The 25,954-nt window shown below is 40.3% G+C and overlaps 1 protein-coding gene across 1 annotated transcript in view; it reads left to right on the top strand.

Moving 5' to 3' along the window:
• Nucleotides 1-1,319: 1,319 nt before the first annotated feature.
• Nucleotides 1,320-25,954, top strand: part of LOC124711268 (T-complex protein 1 subunit epsilon) — a 42,984-nt gene continuing 18,349 nt past the window's right edge. The window contains exons 1-2 of the mRNA XM_047241249.1: nucleotides 1,320-1,484; nucleotides 24,619-25,745. Coding sequence (XP_047097205.1) covers nucleotides 24,639-25,745 — 1,107 coding nt within the window. The 5' untranslated portion in view covers nucleotides 1,320-1,484; nucleotides 24,619-24,638. The remainder of the gene's footprint in view (nucleotides 1,485-24,618; nucleotides 25,746-25,954) is intronic.

Here is a 25,954-nt window from a genome sequence, read left to right as displayed (position 1 = left end):
GACACTACTAACCGATCAAGTGAGAAATATAACAACTCTGGTGAAGAACAGTCAAAATTACATACTTCTTTAAATGAGACATAATCGGACGCAACGTCACATCTGCTCATTGCGGAGGTCACGTGAAAACTAATGGAGTGGATTGTAAACAGATCCTGAAGACAAGGGGGTACAAATGGCGGGGAAATCCCACGCCGCCTAACTGGGGAGAAGGGAACGAAAACACGTCAGCTGTGTTTGTCAGGCTGATTGCGCCCGGAGGAGGGTTAACATATCGAGTATCGTGAAGATAGTTATTTTTTGTTTTCTGTGACATGCTCCACTGAAATATTTACTGGGATGAGCGTAATTTGAATACCGGTACTATTTTCTCTTCGTCTGCATTTCGTTCGCGTAATTTAGAGTATTTCTAGGAACAATTTTCAGGTCTGTAATATACATTAGAGTGTCTTCACTAGTATCCGCACCTACACTTTACACAAATCTCATAAGCATTTTCTATGTGTGCAACCATGCGACATATGTTATAAGTATAATGTATAAACCAGATTTTTATTGGCATAAACCGCTTCTGGGTCGTGTGGAGCCACTGTTTCCTACAGCATTGGACGTCTACAGAAGGCTTTTTTCATTACTAACGAACAATAGTGCTGATGGTAACGGAAGAACTGCCAACATTACAATCTGCTTATGATGAGCGATAAGCAGCGACCCACGCAAAATGTAGCAAGCGGTTTACTGCCTCTTGTCTGTAATCCCGTAAGTGATTCTGCATGTATCGAGCAGCAGCATTTTTTGATTCATTATACAAGAGCTACAATGATCCGAAAATCTGCGCCTGCTGTGTGAAAGGACGAACGAATCACTCTCCCCACTGCATCTTAATGTACAGCTTCCGTATCGGACTCCTCAAATCAGTGAAGATCTTTGTTCTCTGATTTGCTTGATTTCTGTTTCTCCAAAATTGGCCGTAGATTCATTATTATTCATTACTTGCAAAAAAAAAAACATGTCTCAGAAAGTAAAAGAAATAGACCCAAAATCCACTGTTGGAGAACAACATGTCATGCAAGTTTCTCAAAAAGGTGTGGATGTGGATTAGCTGCAGAAGCATATAAAAGCAAAATGTGACACCTCTCTGAAGATCCGCCCGCACACATTTACTAATCTTAGATATTTCTGTTAACGGGCCTAGTTCACAGTTGGCGAAAACCTATTCAAAAATGGCTCCCAATGTTTTCGTTTGTTAAACTTTATTCACTGCAAGTTCAGCATTTATCATACATATCAGTGGAACTCCAAATACAGCCATATTCTTGGTTGGTGCGACTAACTTCTTTGGTGTTCGTGCACATGTTGGTTTGGGTTTGACCTAAGTATGGGTTTGTGAAGTGCGTGTAATAAACAACGAAGTGTGCGTGATTAGGAGAAGATTTGCAATTAACTTTCCTGGTGGCAGGAGAGTAGCTTGATAACTCAGTTAGGTAATTACATATTTTTTGAGTAGCATTACCATGTATGTCAAAACTTGGCCGGCCCCCGCATACATATAATCGAGGTGAACTGATTTAGTCATTGTGCGAGCAAAGGATTAATTCTTTCATTTCGTCGTTTAACGCCCGTCAGACCAGAAATTTCTTTCAGTTTGCATATGATAAAAGTTCCGCGTGTGTACAAAATTTAAGGTTCATTGTAGGTCATAGAAATTAAATCTTGCGAATTTTCTGAATATTCATCTGTGCAGGATCAAACTGGACATAGATTTGACACGAATTGTGAGAAACCGCCTTGTTTAGGAAACAGCGTTCTTTTCTGACACATTTCATAACACGTGATTCACAGGACAAGACTGACAAAAATATTTCAGAAATTATCATCGCTAACTTTGAAGTTCGTACCAATGCACCGAAACCTCAGAAACTGCCCAGAAATTTTACTAACCAGACCATCGTTTTGCAATGAAATTGACCTCTCTTCGCCTCTATCTTCCAATCATCTTGACTAGTAATTACGGTACCATTATCAGCCTGAAACTGTTTCTAGGTATATGTATGTTTGGCAAATAATTTTTCAGGTGATAAATATGTCGGCTTAATACAACAATAAAATGTATTGAAAACGTTACATACATTCAGGAGTCAACTTACATAGACGTGTATTAAATTTAAACCTAGTGCCAAATGTAAACTCTTTTCATTCACATCACTTTTTTAAGTCACGTCTTTTCAGCTGACACCAGGATCATGGTGGTTGGGACCCCCGTGCTCTCCATTCCATTCAGTGTGTTCACATTCTACAGAAAAACTTCGAAAATAGAGTTTCGTTGAGTGTTAAAAGGAAATAATGCTGGAATTTTCCATAAAAAATTTGAGTGTACAATTTTTAGGAACATATATTCTGAAAATATATTGTGGACTAACAGGTCTAGTTCTTTAATTGTTGTTACCAACCCTATTACTTTTGTACCTACCCTGGTTCCATTAAAAAAAAAAAAATGGATTACTGTTCACTGTGTGAACCTGAACTAACTAAATTTTGGTGGTGGTACATGGATATTTTATGTGTATTGCACTGAAAATATGTGGACAACAGTGCAAATGCCTACGATATGTACTGTGTGTCTTGTTTGGAAACAAACTTGGTCAGCCCTCTTGCTATTGACAACAGAATACCCATTCTACTAGTTGCTCTCAAGCTTTCTTTCAGTACTGCTTTGTTGTGACTCAGGTTTGTTTTTCCAGCAAAAGGCGTATGAATAAGTCTACTGATGAAGAGTTGCAAAAGTACAATGCTGTTGCTGCAGGAACGGCTAAGCACAGCATATCGTACTGCTCTTCCATTACATTAAGGAGACCCACACACAAGATGCATCTCGGACAACTCTTCATCAATAAACCTATACCTACTGCTGTCTAATATTGTTAATGTACATCTAACACTGCCAATAAAACCAACCCAAACCAGAACCCAGCAATACTGAATGAAAGCTTGTGTTTTTTCTGTTATTCTCATATAATTCCCATATACCACAGCTAAAAAACAATGAATACAGCATGTCTGACTGTTATGCTGAAAGGAGTGTGTAGAGGACAAAAAACTAAGCAGATAAACCCAATAAACATATGTCCAGAAATCAGTGGTTTCCTCAATATGACAAATGCACTCCTGCCAATGTTACAACACTTTTAATGTGTAAGGCTACATTTATGTCGAAATTCCACTAGTGGGACATCCTAAATTACAAAGTAATAAACTGCCCTCATTTTATTTATCATTCAATACCTCAGTAGGCTACTGGTAAATAACATTTAGACAAAAAGTATATCAATCATAGCTCGCCAGTACCCTGACATGCCAGACTCCTCCTCCGGGGGCTTGAACCCTGTTCCAGGCCTGTTGATTGTATCAAACTCTGGGGACACATTGGCATTGTGGATGGCTGTGATTGCATTAGGACAAAGCCTGGGCATGATGCGATGTGCAGAAGCCTACCTTCACATGAACAATGGGCATGTGTGTGTGTGTGTGTTTTTTTTTTTTTTTTGCATAATTTGTCTTCAAGTGCATATCTGCTTGTCTGAACCCTCAGGGACTCTGTTGTAAGGTATTCTTGTACTGAGTCATAATACATCGTCAGACAAACCATTGGCTTCTGGACCTATTTTCATTCGGATTATTTGCTTGTACAATAGCCAAATACCCTGTACATGTAAGTATCACATCAATATCCATGCAAAGTAATTTGTGTGTGTATGCATGACTGAATAAATGAATCAAAGTGCAATACAGGTACAAAGGTACTGTAAGTAAAGATAATAAGTCAGATGAAATGCTATTACTCTGTAATTAGCCACTGTGGACCTTCCAAAATTTTGGGTCATTCCATGGTCACTAACATAACATTTTTCAGTGACAACAGACATTTTAACCCCTTCCTTTTGGCAACAATGATTACTTTTTTACAACCTTCATGTTACACATGATAGGTTGATTTCCAGACTTCTTTGAGAGTTTCACAAATTGCCTATAAATACAATAGCCTATTTATAGATAAAATTTAAAAAAGTGTGACAAGTGTAACATTCGCATGACACTTAAAAAAACCAACTGATGTTGTAACAGCTTTTGTCAAGTGCCAATGCTGTTTAGTTTCACCCTTAATATATGACTTCGACCTGTGCACTCTACCTTACTTCTTACCAGCTGCTTATTGCTGTGTGGCTAATTATTAGGTGGAGACAGGAAGATTTTATCAGTAAGGTGCTGTGACAAACATAACACAATGGTCATAACTATTAACTTTATTTCAGAGTAAGCCACAGCCCTATGATTGAAGCACATGTGTAAATACAAAGCATACAGCATTGGATAAATCTTATATAGCCTCTCTGAACTTGAAATGATTCAGTGGGCATGGTGGTGATTGCAGTTTCTTCACAATGTCACTCCTGTGATACATAATTTGATCCTTTTTGTCAGGCCATTTATATGTAGATGTGCCAGCAGGAATCATGACAGACACTTGAAAAGAATTAGAATCCTCAGGATCCACTCCAACTACTTCTTCAGGATACCTCTGATTATCATACTGAACAATGCACAAGCCATGTACAGGTAGTTCTATAGAAACAGAATTACCAAATGTTAGGACATTACTTAAGTCTTCACTACTTTCTTGGGGAATACTGCTATCTGAATCATCATTGCTATTATGAAGACTGACAGTGTAAAATCTTACACTATCAGATATGGTAACCACAACCTGCAAATTATTTTACACAATGTGCTCCTTTGATACCTTGGACAGGAGCTACATGTTTAAAAAAGTTACTCAGTTAATGTTTTTCTTCTTACATGTCACTCTCGGCGACAATAGGACCTGCATATTCAAATTACCAGCAACAAGAACATCATAGAACTCTCTAGCATTCGAAATATGTTTGTCACCTTGGAGGACGCGCCTCCGCACATATCTTTTTGCGACAACACCCACACCATCATTTGAGCCCCATGATACGATTAAAAAAAGTTCCAAGCGGAATATTTTAGACGTGCCAACATAGCTGCCATGGAATACCTGTTCTTGAAATGACTGGCTGCTCCATCACTCCACACTGTAATTTTTTCAACTGTCTCAAAGTGCTCTTCAAAATGTGTTATGATGGCTTTGTTGAAGATCTGTACTTCTGCAGATGTGTGACTGGTGCAATCTGAAATCACAGCATAACACTGATGCTTGACATCCTTGGTAGAATCGGGTCGATGATGTATGACTGCAGTATATATTGTCACAGCACAATCGTTGTTCCAGTGTGCTGCCATTACTTCACTCTGATGTCTTATACAATACTTTTCAACAAAGTCTGTTTGCAGTATCACACTTCCTGGCTAGAGAGAGAGTCCTGTTGTTTCTGCAATTCTGATACCTGTCGGTATAGGGCCATTCCGTGCCAAGTGATCTAATATCGAGAAATGTTCCCACATGACCATCATGGATTTTGATGAAATTTTGTATGAACATTCACGCATGTCCTCAATGAACACTAGTAAAGCTTCAGTTTCAAAAATTCAATACTTGCAGAGATATAGTCACTTGTTTGAAACCATAGCACAGCTTCCAATAGTGCATCCTTGAATTTTCAGCAAGTTTGAGAGGAGATATCTCTGTAACTATTTTCATGAAAGAAACAAAACTTGGCCATCTTATACAACTTTTAGAGCTCTTTAAAGTAAAATAGTAAGAAAAGGATTTCTGAGCAATTTTCATATAGATAATTTGAAGCAAAGTTGGGCCAAAAAATACCTGTTTAAAAAAAATACGAACTTTAGTTTTTTATATCTCCAAAAGTAATTGTGGGATGTACATGAAACTTTGCACACCATAACTCACCAACACAAGGTATTATAATATAAAATTTCATTCTCCCATTGCTTTCCACTATTTCACAAATCTAGTGTGAAGTTGACGATTTTTCAAAAAGTGCTAAAAATGGGTATTTTCAGTCAAATTTTTCAAAAAAGTGTTTTCTCCAAACTCTTCTAAACTATGGTCATTAGAAAGAACATATTCTAAATTATCTAAAAAAGTGGATTTGGTTTTGTAGTGCAAGCATATAAGGTCCTAAACAGTAGCATCATCAAAGAGGCTCACTGGAAGTTTGAACACATTTTTCTGGCACTCAAATTATACCTGAAACCATTTATTATGCCTAATAAATGTTTATTAGTGCCTTGAGTAATTGAAATAAAAAGATCTGGTAAATAGGCAATGAGACTGTCAGAAAAACTTGAAAACTATGAGAAGTAGCCCTTCTACTTTTATTGTAAGTGTTCATCTGCGTAAAACTCTTCTCATTTGTAAAAAAAAATAGATCATAAAGAATTCAATGAATAATAGCTTCATATTTTTTGTACATCTCAAAATTGTAAATATTTACAAGTGGAAAATAAAGACCTAATTTTTGGATTCAATTGTATAAAACATTTTTCCAAAAAAGAATCGGTTTGCTTGAATCATGTGTAAATTTTGTGATGTAAATTTTCCAATCAGTATTGAAGAGATTTTAATACCTAGGTGTTGTAACCTGTGAATTCTTGTCTTAAAGTTATTAGGGAAACATGTGAAATTGGTTGGTTAAACATCTAAGAGTTTTAAATGTAGCGTACTACCTTGGTAAATATGTAACCACTAATTTCACAGAGAAAATTCACAAGATTCACTGTTTATAGAAAATATAATGGCAACAATTACTTTAACAATCAGGTTGTTTCATTATTGTTAGACTTGTTTGAACAATCAGTATTTCAATGGTGTGTTTGCAGCACAGTGAGTGGGTTCTCTTGACTGAGTGTGGCTTGTTAAGTGATTCGTAAGACCATCAAAGTTTGTAATCTAATTTACAAAAAATTGTTTTGATTGTGTCTTTTATAGCATATATCTCTTATTAGATTTTTTCATTGGTATTGTACATTGTGTATAATTTCATTCAGTAGCAGTTTGTCTGGAATTTAAGCAGATTATAATTTGCACTTAGAGGCCAAATACATTATTTAGTTACTGATTAGAGATGGATGCAGAAGGGAACAGTATGCCTTCCTGCTCAATTGGGCAAGGAGATAGTGGAACAAAGTGTCATGTCACTTTCTTTGCCAAAAAAGCTGCTTTAAAATGGTTTGCGGATTTTAGTGATGAGGAAAAAGAGTTGTTGGTCCCACGTTCTGAAGCAAAGCTGGACAATACCTCTCAAGTTTGCCTACACCATGAAGCCCTGTTATTGACACAATATGAGAGGTTACAAAAAAATGCTTCAATCCGTTTGGGAAGGTGAATCATAATGTTAAGGCAGGAATTCACACTCTTGATGCTGAAACAGCTAATAAGGCTTCTGATATGTTGAAGAAGCAGCTTGTTAATAACATAAAGCCAGGTCAGAAAATTTGTCCGGCGTGCAGGACAATTGGACGAAGCTTTATCAGCCTCATCATCACATTCTGATGAGGACTTTACACCAAAAGAAGAATTAAATAGTAGCTTATTGTCTATTGGTATTTCACCCCTGAAGAGAACAGTAAGCTACAGAGATAAGCCCCAATATGTGAAGAAGAAAATTCAAAAGGCTCAAAATGTGATTAAAAACAGAATTGTAAATGCAATGGGAGTAAACCGACAAATTGAAGATGGTAGTGAAATTAAGGAATGTAGTGAAATTAAGGAATGTGGAAACTGTGCCGACTACGCACATTTGCTGACTGAACTGAAAGCCAAGATGCAGAATGCAATTCATAAAGAACAGATGCAAATTTTAACCTTGGCACCTGTAAGTTGGACAGTCAAACAGCAGCTCAGTTCGGCGTGTCCGAAAGAATGGTGAAGAATGCTCGGAAGCTTAAGGCAGATAAGGGCATTCTGGCACTTCCCGGAAATAGGCAAAGCAGGAAATTACCAGCAGAAGTTGCTAGTAGAGTGCGAAATTTTTTTGAAGATGATGAGTATAGTAGGGTGCGCCCTGAAAAAAAAGATAGTATTTCAGTTAGACTTTTAGATAGAAAGACATACATGCAGAAAAGATTGTTACTTTGCAATTTACGGGAAATGTATGTTATCTATAAGAATATAAATGGTCCAGAAATAGGGTTCTCAAAGTTTTGTGAACTTAGACCCAAATGGTGTGTAACAGTAGGATCAGCTGGAATGCATGCAGTTTGTGTCCGTGCAATTCACCAAAATGTTAAGCTTATGCTTAGTGGAGCTGGTATACGTGAAAATTATAAGGAGATTCTCAGCAAGGCAGTTTGAACTCTAAACAGTGCATGCTACATCGCTGTGAAAGGTGTCCTGGGCCCGAAGCTATAGCATCTGAAATTGCCAGCTATTTCCTAGATAATGAGCCACAGGAAGTTATTGTGTTTAAGCAATGGATACATACCGATCGGGCCTCACTGGACATGAAGCAAATGGTAGTGGATGAATTTATTGAAGATATAAAAAAGAAAATATGGAGTCCGTCATGCCATCATTACATTGCCAAGCATCAAAGCTTGCATCTTAAAGGCCTTAAATGTCATCTGAAAGATGAAGAGCTTGTTGTCCTAATGGATTTTGCAGAAAATTGTTCTTTTATCATTCAGGATGCTGTGCAAGGCTTCCAATGGCACAATAGTCAAGCAACAATTCATCCATTTGTTATCTACTTTCGTCAAAATGAGAAAGTAGAATCTTTAAGTTTTTGCATTATCAGTGATTGATTGCGGCATGACACTATTACAGTTCACGTTTTTATCAAGGAGCTCATCAAATATATAAAAGCACAGTTTTGCACAGATACCCCACATCCATTATTTCAGTGATGGCTCCAGTGCTCAATATAAAAATTTCAAGAATTTCCTAAATTTGTGCTATCATAAGAGTGATTTTGGAATTACTGCCAAATGGAATTATTATTATTATTATTTTGTTTTGTTTTGTTACTAGCTACGGGAAATCACCTTGTAATGGGACTGGAGGTACAACAAAGCGGTTAGCTGCAAGAGCAAGCTTGCAACGGCCACTTAATGGACAGATTCTTACTCCCCTAGATCTGTTTCACTTCTGCTCTGAAAACATTAATGGAATTAAATTTGTTTTCGTCAGTAAAGATGAAATTGAAAAAAATATTGTCACAAGAAGAGAGGTTTAAACTTGGACAAACTGTAGCAGACACTAGAGAAAATCATCACTTTTTACCTATTGATGAAACAGTAATTCAGGTCAGCAGAGTTTCAAATGATTGTTCATCTTTTCTAGCTAAAACGGGTCACAGTAATGAAGGAGGCATATTAATGTCTGCTCTCCAACCAGGACAATATCTAGCATGCATCTATGAAAACATGTGGTGGATTGGGAATATCTGTGAGACCTCCACAGAGCAAAGGGATGCATTAATAAACTTTATGCACTCACATGGTCCAGCAAATCCATTTTATTGGCCACCAAGAAGTGACAAGTGCTGGGTTCCGGAACACCACATATTGCAGTTATCCCAGCTCCATCAGTAAACTCGTCTGGCCGGCAATACACCATTCCTCTTGATATTCATCAGAAAATTAATGTAGCATATCAAAAATTGAAATAGGTTAGAGGAAACAATCTAAGGAACCCAAGAGTGCCTTCTAATTTTACAGGGGGCACTTAAATAATTTTACTATCAGGCTTGGGATCCTGTGGTAAAGAAACCCACCCGTGGCTGTTGTTGCTAAGCAATCGGGCGTGGCCCCTATGACAATGGGAATGCTGGTTTTCTCAGGTGAAATGAAACTAGCAGTGGTTAAGCCACCATGGACCATAGCAACTCATTTATACACTTCTTTTCCATCAGTAAGCCAGTGTTGTTCATTAAACAGGCAACTAATAATTAGATGATTATTTTACGATTTACATTCATTCTTAATAATAATTGTGTGTGTGTGTGTGTGTGTGTGTGTGTGTGTGAGAGAGAGAGAGAGAGAGAGAGAGAGAGAGAGAGAGAGAGTGTGTGTGTGTGTGTGTGTGTGTGTGTGTGTGTGTGTGTGTGTGTGTGTGTGTGTGTGTGTGAGGGGGGGGGGGGGAGGTGACAATTAAGAAATAACATTTTCTATTTTTATTCTTTGGCTATTCAGACTTAAGCTAGGTCCTATTCATCAGGACTTCTTATTTCACTTATCCCAGACATTAATAAACATGTATCAGGCAAAATAAAAGATTTCAGGTATAATTTGAGTGCCAGAAAAATGTGTTCAAACTTCCAGTGCGCATCTCTGATGATGCTACTTTTTAGGGCCTTATATGCTTGCATTACAAAACCAAATCCACTTTTCTAGGTAGTTTAGAATATGCTCTTTCTAATGACCATAGTTTAGAAGAGTTTGGAGAAAACACTTTTTTGAACAATTTGACTAAAAATACCCATTTTTAGCACTTTTTGAAAATTCGTCAACTTCACCCTAGATTTGTGAAATAATGGAAAGCAATAGGAGAATGAAATTTTATATTATAATACCTCGTGTTGGTGAGTTATGGTGTACAAAGTTTCATGTACATCCCACAATTACTTTTGGAGATATAAAAAACTAAATTTCGCAATTTTTTTAAACGGGTTATTTTTGGTCCAACTTTGTTTCAAATTATCTATATGAAAATTGCTCAGAAATCCTTTTCTTAATATTTTACTGTAAAGAGCTCTAAAAGTTGTATAAGATGGCAAAGTTTTGTTTCTTTCATGAAAATAGTTACAGAGATATCTCATCTCAAAGTTGCTGAAAATTCAAGGACGCACTATAGAAAGCTGTGCTATGGTCTCAAACAAGTGACTGTATCTCCAAAAGTATTGAATTTCTGAAACTGAAACTTTACCAGTTCCATGAGGGTCATGTGGGAGCCTTTAGACCACTTGGCACGGAATGACCCTATATGTTATATAGGTGTAATTTTACTTTCTGGAGTTGAGTTGTCAGTTCATCTCTTGCTTCAAGAAGCTTCCATTCTTGCTTCGCAATTGCACTCCTTCTATCCCGCTGAGTGACTTGAATCTTGCAGTTCTCAGGTTCTTCAGTTGACTGTTGCACTTTGAACTCCAAGGTGTCTACTAATTGTTCGGAAGGTAAGCACAAATGACACTTTCCTGTCATACAGTTTTTTGTTATGCATATCACACACAATAGAACGTACAAAGCCATTTGTGGATGTTTCTGCACTTGCGTACAAATGGATCTGGCGAGGAAGGAATTCAAAGTTCTCACAGTATAAACAACAACACACTTCTTGTCTCAAAGAGCCAAACAAGTCAACGTGTGGTGGGCGCAGTTGGCAAAACATTGACAATCCTATTTTCAAATCAGGGTACTTTTCTTTAAACAAAAAGTGGGCCACCTTCAGATTGAACATCACCAGCCTCTTTTTCATGCTTGTCTTTGTCTTTGTTTGTGCATCCCTGACAACTGTCACATCTTTATTACCAGGCAGCTGGTGTGAAATTTAATTACTGCGTAAGAAAACTTGCACAAGTTGTTTTGTTTCTTCAGTGATTGCAGTTGACCTATGTCTTTGACACTGTGCCACAAAGAGAGACGCTACATAAACTTGTTGAAAATAATTTTGTTATCACTTTTCTTCGTTTTCAAGGACTTCTGGGTAAAGCTTCATTCACTTTTCTGACAGCTCTTTGTAGTGACCGAGCACATTTGTATGGTGATATTTCAGACGAACTTGTTGGCATTGTAGGGGATGCTGTTTCGTCACAAGCCTGTTTTCGGCATTCTCTCATTCTTTTCGTACGGATTCTGGAAGCTTCCCTCTCCTTTTGTTGAATTTTCTTGTTGCCTTTCCTACTTTCTCAGAGTTTCTTCATATTTTCATGTGCTTTCTGTCTTTCCATTTCCTTCTTCTGTGGATCTTGCTTAGGTCGACTTCTTTTCCATTCTGCTGGTGTCATTGGTGCCATTGTGGCCAATGAGGCATGTTTCAACTAATTTTCTTACCAGAAAAGTTGGCTATTAATTGTCATAAATATTGTATACGTTATTTTTGATACACACTAGCATTGTCTCTTTGAAATTAAATCGTAAAATTAAACTGTTATTTCCAGTGAGGCAGATAAAATGTCGTTATAACCAGTGACTAACGTAACAAATAATGGGGGTTATGTGAGTCACAAAATACCTGTTACATTTGTCACACCTACTATTAGAGTTTGTAGAAGCATATTACGCATCCCCTTTCTCAGTATGCTATATTGGATGTCTGTCTTAATGTTTATGGATACAATAGCTAAAAAAAACTGAAATCACAGTACAAATGTGAAAAAATTGCGTGTTTGGTGACTAACGTAACACCGACGTCAAAGCTACTATGATTATTATCTGCCCACACCATAATAGTCAGTGGGTTGTGGAAACCTACATTAATTGACTGGGGAGTTCACCATACAGCATGCCGCATGTAAAATAGGAGTAAAGACTTACGTTTCAGTTCACTGAAAACTGCCAATAATGGCTTCTGTGCAAGGCACTGCTACTGTTTATATTCGGGCTTCTAATGCATAGCTCGTGCTAAGTTTATTGTTGCAGTGTTGCCAAATTCAGAAACTACACATTCTGAGCTTTAATATGACATCCTACATGATTAAGTGGAAGAAAATTTTAATTGTGACAAAAATGTCACATTTCCATGGAATTACCCCTTTTGTCGGCGTTCAGTTCATGATGTAGAATGTGTTATATAAGAAGTATTAAATCATTTTAATCATAATGGTTTCAGTTTTTCCATTTTTTGTGGGAAATTTATTATGCAGCTTGATTTCCTGGGTGAAATATACAGTTGTGTGTTTTATTTAATTTTTCTCAGTACATTTAAGTCCAGTCCTCTTGCTCCGTGATGATGAATTAGTGTTATGTCCATAATGGATTGGTAGATGTACCCTGTTGATGCATGCTATTTATTCATTTATCTAAGGCCATCTTTGTGATACAGGATTTGTCGTCATAACTAAATAACTGACACAATGAAAATAAATAACTCCAGTATACATACACACTTAATATACAAGCAGCTACCACTAAGACCTGATACTTTAATGACACAATGACACAATGAACAATGACACAATGAAAATAAATAACTCCAGTATACATACACACTTAATATACAAGTAGCTACCACTAAGACCTGATACTTTAATGAATTAAACAGCTCTTCAGATACCTAATTACTTCACAAGTGACTTGATATGTTAAATATTTGATGTTAGACATGTAAGTGAGAAAAAGTTGAGAAGGTTTGAAACTGTGCTTAAAGTTTGTTGGAGGTCACTAAGTACTCTCATTATCAAACACTGGATGCATATAGTGTTATGAATCAGCACTCCATTATAACCAAAAGCAGGTTTTCCACACATCTCAATGCTTATCCCATCATCTCTCCCGAACCATGCATTGTGTAATTTAATTATGCAGTTATGTTCAGTGGTAATATGGGTACTGTCTGCAAACTGTGCCATGAATAGAGTCAGTAGGAAAAAAATATCCAATGTGAAAGTTTTATTGCATTAACAGCAGAAATGTAGTAAGCAATGAACTATCTTCATTTCATAATTTTATGTATGGTGCCAGAGAGAAAAAAATTCCTAAGGTTTGAAGTTACGTAGTTACTTGTCTTACTGTGTTAAATTGTAAACTTAAGATTATACCTCTTGATGAGAAGGCTAAGACACCTTTTTAAATTTGGTCAACAATTTTCAAAATATTGAACATCAAAGTTTTGTTGCCCCTGTATTTAAGGACAGGACCAACAGTCATCTGGCCTTGCAGAAGGAACCAGCGTGGCATTTGCTAGAAATGATTTGCAATAACCTTGGGAAAATATAAATTAGAATGGCTATAAGCAAATCCACCCTCCCGAATATGATCAGTGTCATGACAGATGAAACACAATTTGCACCAAACGTCTTATAATAAAAACATAGGTTTGCACTGCACACACTATGGATGCACATTGGTGAGTCAGGACCATGAACATGTATGTCTCCATGCCCTTCCTTCAGTCTATGGGGAAAACTGAGTCAGCATCCACCTTGACGAATGAGATGTTGAGTTCAGGAGAAATACAGGATGGGGCGATTAAAAGTGGCCTGGAGAACAGAGTTCCAGGGTACAAAGAAACACAGCAGAGGAAAGGAAATATGGTACTAACCTGATTATAGGAGATGTTGACAGTGGCCACCAGTCATGCCATGGCACTTCTGGGCCCTGGTCAGTAAGTTACTGAAAGTGGATCAAAGCTGGAGTGGCCCCCAGGGGGCTCGCCACTCTTAGGCGGGTTCGTGGCTGGCTACTGTGGGGCCCAAGCCTTTGCAGCATTTTTTTCCCTTCCATGCTGCATGTCGATCCTCTTGCTATTCTTTTTCCTCTCCCTTGGGAACATGTCTTAGGGTATTAGTGGGAATGTTCTGCATTCTGTCACTTACGTGTGAACAGTCTCACCTTTGTTTTTCGCTCCATTTTCCTTTCTCTGTTTCCCTTCTCCTCTCGTTCCTCTGCTTCGATGTTTGAGGATCCCCTTTTTTTTCTTCTTCCTCACTGTGTGCTCCTGAAGGCCGTCCGACACATCTGACGCATAACAGGTGGCTGGATAACGCATAGTTCCGAGCCCCGGGTAGACAAGTAGGGTTTGCACGTACCCTCTGGTACAAGCCAGGCCGACGGAGGGGTGATTGCCTGAGCTGCAATCTTCCCAAATTGCCACTTGGTCCCTCTGTCAGGTTTTTGGGAGGTGTGACCTAAGGTGTGAACTATCACCTAAGGCGGGTGTGCCCTCTTGTGAGGGGGGGGGCCCCAGTTGGAAGGAGCGTGCCATCGGAGACGCTGGCAATTGTTGGGGATTTCCTCATGATGAATCAATGATCTTCCCACTCAACATATACTAAATGTAAATGTAACGAGACTAATGGTTCACCACGGTTCCTCGTGGTGTCACATTTTGTAGACAGTCAGTCCTTCGCCATGGTAAATCCGTTTATTATTCAGAAAGGTGTGCCCTGTAGCAGTGACTTTACACTGGCTGCTAGTCAGTGGACGCCGAGTTGACATCCCTACATCTCGTCCTCATCATGACTGTCCTCCAATGGAACGTTCACGTCCTTCGGTTCCACAAAGAGGATTTGTGACTGCTTTTAGCATCGCAGGATCCCCTTGTACTCTGCCTCCAGGAAACAAAATTGTGCCCTCACGACTGTTTTGAGCTAACACATTACTTACAGATTCATTTTGATTTTCCCCCTGAGATCGGCATTCCATCTCGTGGAGGCGTCATACTACTCACGTGGGATGACATTCATAGACAACCCATCTCCCTGACTACCTGTCTTCAAGCTGTTGCAGTTAGCCTTTCTTTCCCCACCAGACTTTTTCCCTCTGTACCATTTATGTACCTCCATAATTCGATGTCACTAGAGCAAACTTCCTTCAGTTTATTGGGGCAGCTACCTCCCCCATTTTTGCATCATCCCCTTTGGGGTTCTCCCAGGACCTGTCGGAGAGTTGCCCTCTTGGCTGGCCTTCTTAACCTCTTCTGCCTTAACACTGAAGCACCCACTTACCTTTCCGACTCCTCATACACCTATTCCCATTTGGACCTATCCTTTTGCACTGCTCAGCGTGTCCATCGTCTTGAGTGTTCCGTTCTGACACCTACTCAAGTGACCATTTCCCATGTGCTCTCCATTTGCTGTCTCCTACCCCCATCCGCTTGCACACCTAAATGGCAGCTTACTAAGGCTGGCTGGCAACTTTATTCCTCCCTGGCGACCTTGAAAGAACAAGATTTCCCCAGTTGTGATGACTAGGTGGACTATCTCACCTACGTTATCCTTAGTACTGCAGAACATTCCATTCCTCGCACTTCCTCATTACTATGTCGTGCCACCGTCCCTTGGTGGACTGAGACATGCCGCGATGCAATTCGCGCGTGGAGATGTGCTCTCTGCCTTTTTAACCGTTATCCTGTGGTGCCAACTGCATTCATTATAAACAGATGCGTGCAAAGTGTCGTCGTGTTCCTCAGAATAGCAAAAAAGCTCGCTCGATCATGCTCTCAGTTTATGCCGATCCTCCGCCTCAGGGCCGGACGCCATCCACATTCAGATGTTGCAGCACCTTTCTCTTGTGGGAAAGCACTTTCTAGGTCGAGGGCACATTTCCCAGACATTGGCGTGAAGCCATTGTCATAACCATACTTACTCCTGGTAAGGACAAAAATCTTCCTTCTAGCTACTGCCCCATCTCTCTTACCAGCTGCATTTGCAGCTTGATGGAACATGTGATTCAGGCCCGGCTGATATGTTGGCTCGAGTCTCGCAATTTACTGACGAATGCACAAAGTGAATTTCGATTGCAGCATTCTGCAGTTGACCATCTCATTACTTTGTCCACCCAAGTTGTGAATAGTTTTCTGCGGAAATCCCTGACTGTGGCCTTGTTTTTTGATTTGGAGAAGGCCTGCGACACCTGCTGGAGAACTGGTATCCTCCATACTCTTTACACGTGGGGCTTCCATGACCGCCTGCCGTGTTTCCTTCAGTCATTTTTAAAAGATCGAGTTTTTAGGGTGTGTATGGGTTCTGCCTTGTCGGACACATTTATCCAGGAAAACGGTGTGCCTCGGGGTTCTGTCCTGAGTGTCGTCCTCTTTGCTATCGCCATTAAGCCCTATCATGGCCTCTCTCTCACCGGGCATCTCCGGCTCCCTTTTCGTTGATGATTTTGCCATCTATTGCAGTTCTCCACGGACCTGTATCACTGAGCTGCATCATCAGTGGTATCTCAATCATCTTTACTCCTGGATCATCGACTGTTGCTTTCGCTTTTCCACTGACAAAACCGTCTGTATGAATTTCTGGCGACCCAAGTGGTTTCTCCCACCATCTTTATATCTTGGGCCTGTTGTCCCTCCTTTTATTGACACTATGAAATTCCTTGGGCTCTTGCTCATTAGGAAACACTCTTGGTCCTCCCATGTATCTCATGTGGCAGCCCGCTTTACGCGGTTCCTCAGTGTACTGCGTGTTCTCAATGATACTTCCCGGGATGGCTATCAAACCACCCTCCTATGTTTGTACCTGTCCCTTGGCCATTCAGAACTCAACTGGGTGCTTTGTTTATGCGTCTGCACGCCCATCCCGCTTACACTGCCTCAACACTGTCCACCATCGTGGCATCCGTTTGGTCACGGGTGCCTTTTACACCTCCCTGGTTGAGAGTTTGTATGCTGAAGCTGCTGAACTACCCCTATCCTACTGATATGATTTTCTCCTCAGCAGGTATTCGTGCCGTTTGTCTGCCATGCATGGCTACCCATCCTATGCCTCCTTCTTTGATGATTCCATTGATCGTCAGTATGGGGCTCGTCCTTCTTCTCTGTTACCTCCTGGAGTCCACTTTCGGTACTCACTATGGCGGCTTAACTTCACACTACCTGCACCTTTTCCGGTGAGTGTGAACCCTTCACCACCTTGGCTTCGTGAAGTGGCCCATGTAACCTTGGCCTTCGTTTGCTTCCTAAGGACACTACTCCAGCCTCTGTCTATCGCCTTCAGTTTCACGACCTTCACATGTAACTTCGCGATAGTAGCTTTGTATACACTGATGGCTCTTGGACTGACTGTGGGATCAGGTGTGCCTTTGTCATTGGCACCTGTGTCTTTTGATACCAGCCTCCGGCACACTCTTCAGTATTTGCAGCCAAGCTCTTCGTCTTGTATCAGGCAATAGAGTAAATTTTTCAGTTATGTCCTCTGCTCAGCTCACTCAGTGCCCTTCAAAGTCTATGTGCACTGTACATCGCCCATCCCTTAGTGCAGCAGGTCCAGGAAAACTGTCAACTGCTCACTCTTGGTGGAGCCAGTGTGATGTTTCTGTGGGTTCCTGGTCATGTCGGTCTGCCAGGAAACGAGGCTGCTGCCAAAGCTGCAGTCCTAATACCTCAGCCTGCGAGTACCTATATTCCCTCCGATGATCTCTGCATTGCCGTCTGGCAGGAGGTGGTGTTCCTTTGGCATCGCCAATGGTCCTCCCTTCACCAGAATAAGCTCCGGCCTATTAAGCCTCTCCCAGGGCTTGGATGCCCTCCTCTCAGCCCTCCCGCCAGGAGGAGGTTATTTTAACTTGGCTGCGTATTGAGCACTGCCTTCTTAGCCATTATCATTTGCTAAGTGTCGCTACCCCACCACTTTGTACACATTGTGCCCAAGTTTTAACTGTCTGGCACTTCCTGATGGAATGACCATTTTTTAACCTTTTACATTCCCGTTTGGGTTTGCCATCTGAGTTATTGGCCATTTTAGCAAATGACGTGCGGGCTGTCGACCACACTTTACTTTTTATCTGCCAAAGAAAGATGGCGAAGGACTTTTTATTGACCAAAGCAATATGGCAACGGCAATTTAATTTTTAGTTTTGGAACTCCATTTCTGTATGGTGTCTGTTTTAGCCCTTTTCCCACATGCCTGTTTTTAGCTGTCTTGTATTATGTCAATTGGGACTGATGTATCCTCTCTGTCTTTGTATTCTATAGTTTTGACTTGGGTGCTTATGATCCCAGTTGTTTTTGCACCCTAAAGCATAACATAACAAACAAAACAAAGCTGGAGTGATGGAATTGCTGCAGTCTCATCGGAAATGTTCCACTGCAATTCTTGAAGACTATGAAGAGTTGTTGCAATACACCTTAGACTTTTGGCTCCCCACACAAAGTAATCGCACACTAACAGATCAAATTACCTGGGTGACCTGCTAGGGCCGCAACCAGACTGATCTGTACTAACAACTCTATTGGGCCTGAAAATTGAGGAAATGTGATGGAAGGTTCAGCAGACTTTATGAGCAGTTGCTCCATCCTGTTGGAAGTAACTAGGTCTTTTCCTCCTCCGTTAATGCTGCCACAGATGGTTTCAAAAAGTTGACAACGTAGCACGCCAAAGTAAGTATCTGATAAAAAAAGATTGGGACAATGGTGCAGCGTGCAGACATTGCATACCAAACGCAACCTTCAGATTATGCAATGATGTTTTGTAGAAGTTATGCGGAGTCTCCGTTGCCCAGGATCTGTTATTCTAAAAGTTGACATAATTGCTCAGGTGGAACCAGACTTAATCAGACATGAAGAACAGATCCATGCCCAAGCCATTCATTGTTCTTTTTTCGGTGAGAGCCACTTGGAAGACTGGAGTGCTGAGGAGCGTCTACTGGTTTTAATGCATGAACAATAGACACTCTGTAGGGATACACATGCAGGTCCAGATGGAGTATTCGCCTGCATGATTTGACTTGATATGCTGGTTCCTTGTGAAAGGTGTCTGGTAGATTTGGTAGGACTCTGAAGCATTTTCTGGTGAACTGCAGCAACAAAAGTTTTTTAACTTGTTCAGAACAGATCCTTTCTGATGCCATTTTTGGACTATGCATTCAACAACATTCTTTGCTGGCAGATCATCCACTATAGATCATGGTACATTTTGTTGTAAAAGCATTATGTCGTGATTGTGTATTTTAATGTGACATAGACCTGTAGTTTTGCCTTTTTGTTAGAATCTTCAGCTGTTTAAACAGATTTTTTGGTTTTAGTTACTGGTACTATTCTTACTGACCTATTCTGTAGTTTATCATAGCCATATTTTGTGCACTTGATTCCCAAAGCATGATGCCATAACTAAGAACTGAATGTACATGAGGAATAGAGTATTAATGACGGAAACTGTCTAACAAGATGGTGATCTTTTAACTAATAGTTTTGTCTGCTCATCCCCATCTGGCGGGCAATACTGATAAAGTTCTTTGTTATACAAGCTGTGTAATAATCATCTTCAAAATGAAGTTCATTCTGTTTTCTTTATGTTCAGCGTTAGCTTCCTGACTAATTGTAAACATTTATGGGGATTGATAAATTTAACTGACATGTAAGAAAAGTTTTATGTTATAAGCTCATTTTAGAGTTATTGTGTTTTAATAGTGAAAAGGGAATTTAGGTTTACCATCCTGAATAATAATACCTATTACTGGTAGTTCATTTGGTTGGAAAGTTTTGGGTCTGTCTTCAATTTAATAATGGAACAATTCACTAAACTTGTTTCATTCACGTAGTAGTTTCAGGGAGAACTGTTATAGTTCGTAACAGATGTGGTTGACATTTGGTCATTCCATGTGTATGCCAGGACAGTTCATAATGATATGTTATGAATGACAACTCAGCCCATTATTAAGCATTTTTAAAATACTGTGCAACAGTTATGTTAAAGAAATATTCAGAAACAAATGTTAACTGAATTAACGTAGTTAATAAATTTTTCTATGTACAGGTTGCATGTTATCTTTATGTATAGTTATAATACTCTGTCATCTACTCAACAGTATTATGGAATTGCTACTCTATAGCGGAGATGTGGAGTCGCAGATAGGCACAACAAAAAGACTGACACACACTAAACTTTCAGCCAGCAAGGCCGTTGTCAAAAATAGACAACAAACACGCACGCACTCACGCACGCACTCACGCAAATGCAACTTTCACACATGATGACAGTCTCTGGCAGCGGAAGGCAGACTACAAACAGCAGTGCATGATGGGAGAGATAACAAGGTGGGGGTAAGGAAGGGCTGGGGCAGGGAGGAGGAGGGATAGCAGGGTAAGGGTGGGGGACGGGAAAGTGCAGTTGCAGTAGTGTGCAGGAATGAGGTGGAGAGAGGGTAGGGCAGCGAGGTGCAATCGAGAGGTGTGATGGGAAGGTGGGAGGGGGCAGGGGAGAGGGGGGATACCGTAAAAGGAGAGAAGTAAAAAGACTGGGTGAGTTGGTCGAATAGACCGCTATGTAGTGCTGGAGTGGGAATGGAGAAGGGGCCAGGTGGGTAAGGACAGTGACTAACAAAGGTTAGGCCAGGAGGGTTATGGGAACGTAGGATGTATTCCGTGGAGAATTCCCACCTGCAGAATTCAGAAAAGCTGCTGTTGGTGGGAAGAACCCAGATTGCACAGGCTGTGAAGAAGTCATTGAAGTGAAGAACATCAAGTTGGGCTGCGCGCTTAGCAACAGGGTGGTCCAGTTGTTTTTTGAACACAGTCTGTCGGTAGTCATTCGTGCCTACAGACACTTTGTTGGTTTTTGTGCCCAAGTAAAATGCAGCACAGTAGTTGCAGCTAAGCTGGTAGATCACATGACCGGTTTCGCAGGTTGCCCTGACTTTGATGGGATAGGTGATGTTTGTGACCAGACTGGAGTAGGTGGTTGCGGGAGGATGCTTGGAACAGGTCTTACATCTACGTCTATTACAGCGATATGAGCCATGAGACAAGGGTTTGTGTAGGGTTGGCTGAGGATATTGTTTAGGACTGCTACTTTGTGGCCGGACAGCGGGACTTAGGGAAGTGGTGAGTGACTGGGGAGATAAGGAACAGGAGATTGATTGGTTTTTGTACAAGGTTTGGAGGGGAGGGGGGGGGGGGGGGAATTACAGTCTGTAAAGGCCTCAGTGAGACTCTGTGTATTTTGAGAGGGACTGCTCGTCACTGCAGATGCAACGGCCACAAGTGGTTAGGCTGTGTGGTAGGGACTTCGTGGTATGGAATGGGTGGCAGTTGGTGAAGTGGAGGTTATTGCTCATGGTTGGTAGGTTTGACATGGGCAGAGGCTTTGATGTAGCCATCGAAGAAGGTGGCTTGTTGGGTAGAGTAGGACCAGATGAAGCAAATGGGGAAGGAGGTGTTGAGGTTCTGGAGGAATGTGGATAGGTTGTCCACACCCTCAAGCTAGATCATGATGTCATCAGTGAATCTGAACCAGGGGAGGGGTTTAGGATTGCGGTTGTTTAGGGAGGATTCCTTCAGACGGCTCATGAATAGGTTATTTCTGCGGGGCTAAGGCTTTTAGAGGAAAGGGTCATGACTGTATTTAGGTTCTGGATTGTGTACGGTAGTGGGAGTGAGTTTTGGAGGGTGGGGAAAGTGTAGTGGTCTGTTAGACAGGATTTTTCAGCGATGAGGGGATGTGAGGGAGTTTTGGAGGTTGTTGTGATGATGGTGGATAGTGGTACTCCAAGGCAGGATTAGGAAGTGAGAAGGGTTGAGAGTTTTTTTGAGGTGGTGTTCCTGGAGGGTAAGAGTTGCGGTGCATGTAGTGGGATCCAGGAATTTGGGATTGCATAACAGGAATTTTTCGCAGATAGAGGGAACATATTGCAAGAAAGTTTGGGCTTGATTGATATGGTTTTGCAGGATTGTATTGGTGAGAGCTAAGGATTGGTTGAATCTGAATAGGTTGAGGTCATTCTGGAAGGAAGGGTGGAAGCCAGAGATGGGTAATTTGATGGTAAGGCCATTTGGGGGGATTCCCTGACACAACCAATAATGCAGGAATGGCATGTAGGACTGGGTTCTGACTATTGATAAGGAAACTTTTCTGAATTAACACAGGTGAAAGGAGCAAGAATCCATGGTGCTGGAAAAAATGTGAAAAAATACATAATGTAGAATTACATCTGAAAAAATTGCAAGAACACAGAGATATGGAAAAAAATCACAGTAAGGATGAAATGCATGAAATAAGGGGAGACAAGGTGAAATCGGGAAATCAGAAGGAATATGTCGATAGTGAAAGGCAAAAACCAATAGTAATCAGTGTGAAGTCACAAGATGATCAAAGAAAAAATATAAATAAAAAAAATTCCGTTGGTCTATGGGTGGATAAGTGTGAAGAAGGGGGATGGCAGATCTGACTGAATTAAAGTAGATGTGAACTGGAATAGAGAGGAGGAGTGGGGGGTGAGGAATGGTTGATAGGATGAGACACAAGATTCTGTGGCACAGGAGTGGTGTGCAAAAATATGGGACTGTGACGCAGGGAGGTGACCAAATGGTTCGTAAGAAGAGCATGTAGTGCGGTTTGTAAGGTCACAAGAGAGACACAGGAAAGAAGGGTGGACACTTGAGTGTAGTAATGTATTAGAAAATAGTAACAAAGGAAAACAGCACTGTGGGTAGGATGGAAGAAAAGCTGTCAGGCAAAATCAAACAGTGGAATGGAGCAATGTTACGAAAAGGATAATTCCTACTCACCATATAGCGGAGATGCTGAGTCAGATACGGATGTTGGGACTGTGGAACGTGGTGCCTGGAAAAATACACACAGGAGATCCGGTTTTGTTCAAGGGGGCGGGGGTTAATTACGGTCTGTAAAGGCCGTCGCATCTGCAGTGACAAGCAGTCTCTTTCAAAATATACTTAGGGTCTCAATCAAGCCTTATTGACAGAAGGCTTATTGTGTGACAGTCTTTCTGTTTTGCCTATCTCGGATTCTGTATCTGTTATATACTGAGTAGCAACTAACCTTTTCATAATATTATTACTATCATCTACTCTGTAGATGCCTCTATGTAACTTCTTGATTGGCATGTCCTTAATTCCTTCTACAATCTGTAATTGGAGACAACACTTTAGTAACACCAGAGACACATTCCATATTCAGTGCCCCATAGTTTGCACCAAATTTTATCCTGAAGGTTAACAAATTCATGATGAATGTAGAGTCTTCTCAAGTTCAAAGATGTGATGAATTCTGATTTCTCATTTTGTCCTCTCTTTTCTGTATGCCAACAACCATGCCTTTTCGTTAAATTTGGTCTTTTAAACTCTACGATGTTACAAAAGTTGTGGAAAGGAACTTTAGTATTTGTCTTAATGTTTCTTCAGCTATGTGGCAGCATTTTTGTCTGACGATATGGATAGGAAATATTTGGTACTAAAAACAAAAAACTGGTCATTTTGACATTGTTGTTTACTTCACACTTAGAAACACTGAGCTTTTTTGTTGTCAGTGTGGAAAGAGCCCAACAATGCTGAGCAATTCTCTTCACCAAAGAATTACAGTGATACATTCATAACATTTGTGCAACTGGGATGCACATTTGCAGGTAGAGGGGTTCAATTTTCTGTCCAGCAATACTGATTTAGTCTTTAGTGGTTGCTTTATGTTGTTTAAGACGAACAAGGTAGGTTTCATTCTTTTTCCTTCTATAACCTGTCTGTGTTCAGTCACTGGTGGAACTTAGAACCACAGTTTTCCTTCCTTCCTTCACTTCATGTGTGTGTCCTACCAGCATAATATTTTTTAAAAAACCATTAAACCCTTATCACTTTTAATAGCACTAAGTTGATCTAACCTGTATGTCTCTAAAGCTGGCTCATTTACAGCAGGAAAAAAAGTAATGGCATTTTGTCAGGTGGTAATGTTAGATTTTCTTATGTGCTGTTAGGTGCATGATGGATCATAGAGGCTTTTACAGCCAACATAGATACCGGAGCACTAACTTCCATTTAAATGGAACTGGCTGACAGTGTGGACAGAGAACTTCTTTTCCACTGTGTAGGGGTGTTAGCCCTCAGTTGTGTGTGCTTGATTTGTATTATAGTGCCAGACTAGTGTGGTTAAATGAAGGGGCAAAAAAAGAATACTACATTCCTGTATGTTCTCTATTATAAATTTTGTTTCATCTTTCCATTCAACTGATTAAATTTTCTTGTGACTGTCATATGATTATAGAAAAAATAAAATAAATTGTTTTTTTCAGGTGCACAAACATCCAGCAAGATGGCATCATTTCCAGGAACACTGGCATTTGATGAATTTGGCCGACCTTTCATTATCATACGTGACCAGCAGAATCAGCAGAGACTTACAGGAGTGGAGGCCCTGAAGTCTCATATGGCTGCTGGTAAAACAATTGCCAATGTCTTGAGGACTTCTTTGGGTCCAAAAGGTTTGGACAAGATGATGGTGTCAGCAGACGGAGATGTAACTGTTACAAATGATGGAGCTACAATTTTGAAACAGATGGATGTTGACCATGAAATAGCAAAGCTTATGGTGCAGTTGTCTCAGTCACAAGACGATGAAATAGGTGATGGTACAACTGGAGTAGTCGTGCTTGCTGGTGCCCTTTTGGAGCAGGCAGAACAGTTGTTAGATAAAGGTATACATCCTATTCGTATAGCTGATGGATTTGAACTTGCAGCTCATCATGCTGTGAAGCATCTTGATTCCATAGCTGATAGTTTTCCATTTGATGTTAATAATTTGGAGCCTCTTATACAAACTGCTATGACTACATTGGGCTCAAAGATTGTAAACAAATGTCACCGACAGATGGCAGAAATTGCTGTAAATGCTGTATTGGCGGTGGCTGATATGGAAAAGAAAGATGTTAACTTTGAGTTAATTAAAGTGATAGGCAAAGTTGGAGGCCGCTTAGAAGACACAATGCTTGTTAAGGGTGTGGTTGTTGACAAAGATTTTTCACATCCTCAGATGCCAAAAGTTTTAAAAGATGTGAAACTGGCTATCTTAACTTGCCCATTTGAACCACCAAAGCCTAAGACAAAGCATAAGTTGGATGTCACTAGTGTAGAGGACTACAAAGCCCTGCGAGCTTATGAAGCTGAAAAATTTACTGAAATGGTACAAAAAGTGAAGGATACAGGTGCTACACTTGCCATATGTCAGTGGGGTTTTGATGACGAGGCAAACCATCTCTTGCTGCAAAGGGAACTGCCAGCTGTCCGCTGGGTTGGAGGCCCAGAAATTGAACTGATTGCTATAGCCACTGGTGGTCGCATAGTGCCAAGGTTTGAAGAACTGACTCCGGATAAACTGGGGCATGCAGGCTTGGTTCGAGAAATCAGCTTTGGTACCACAAAGGTATGATGTGCTTCAAAAATGTTATAATCTATTGTAGAGTTTAATGACTTTCAGTAATCAATGTTCCAAAAACATTAATCTATTATAAAGTTAAATGATTTCAGTAAACAAGTTAGTGTAACTGAAAGGGATTTTGATGTAGATCATTATATTCTTTGTAGGACAGCAAGACAAAATGTGTGAGTAAAAAACAAACAAAGCAAGTAATT

This window comes from Schistocerca piceifrons, chromosome 8, assembly GCF_021461385.2.
Source record: "Schistocerca piceifrons isolate TAMUIC-IGC-003096 chromosome 8, iqSchPice1.1, whole genome shotgun sequence".
Classification (NCBI taxonomy): Eukaryota; Metazoa; Arthropoda; class Insecta; order Orthoptera; family Acrididae; genus Schistocerca; species Schistocerca piceifrons.
Note: the sequence above shows the minus strand (reverse complement) of the source record. Positions and strands in the feature narration are given on the sequence as shown.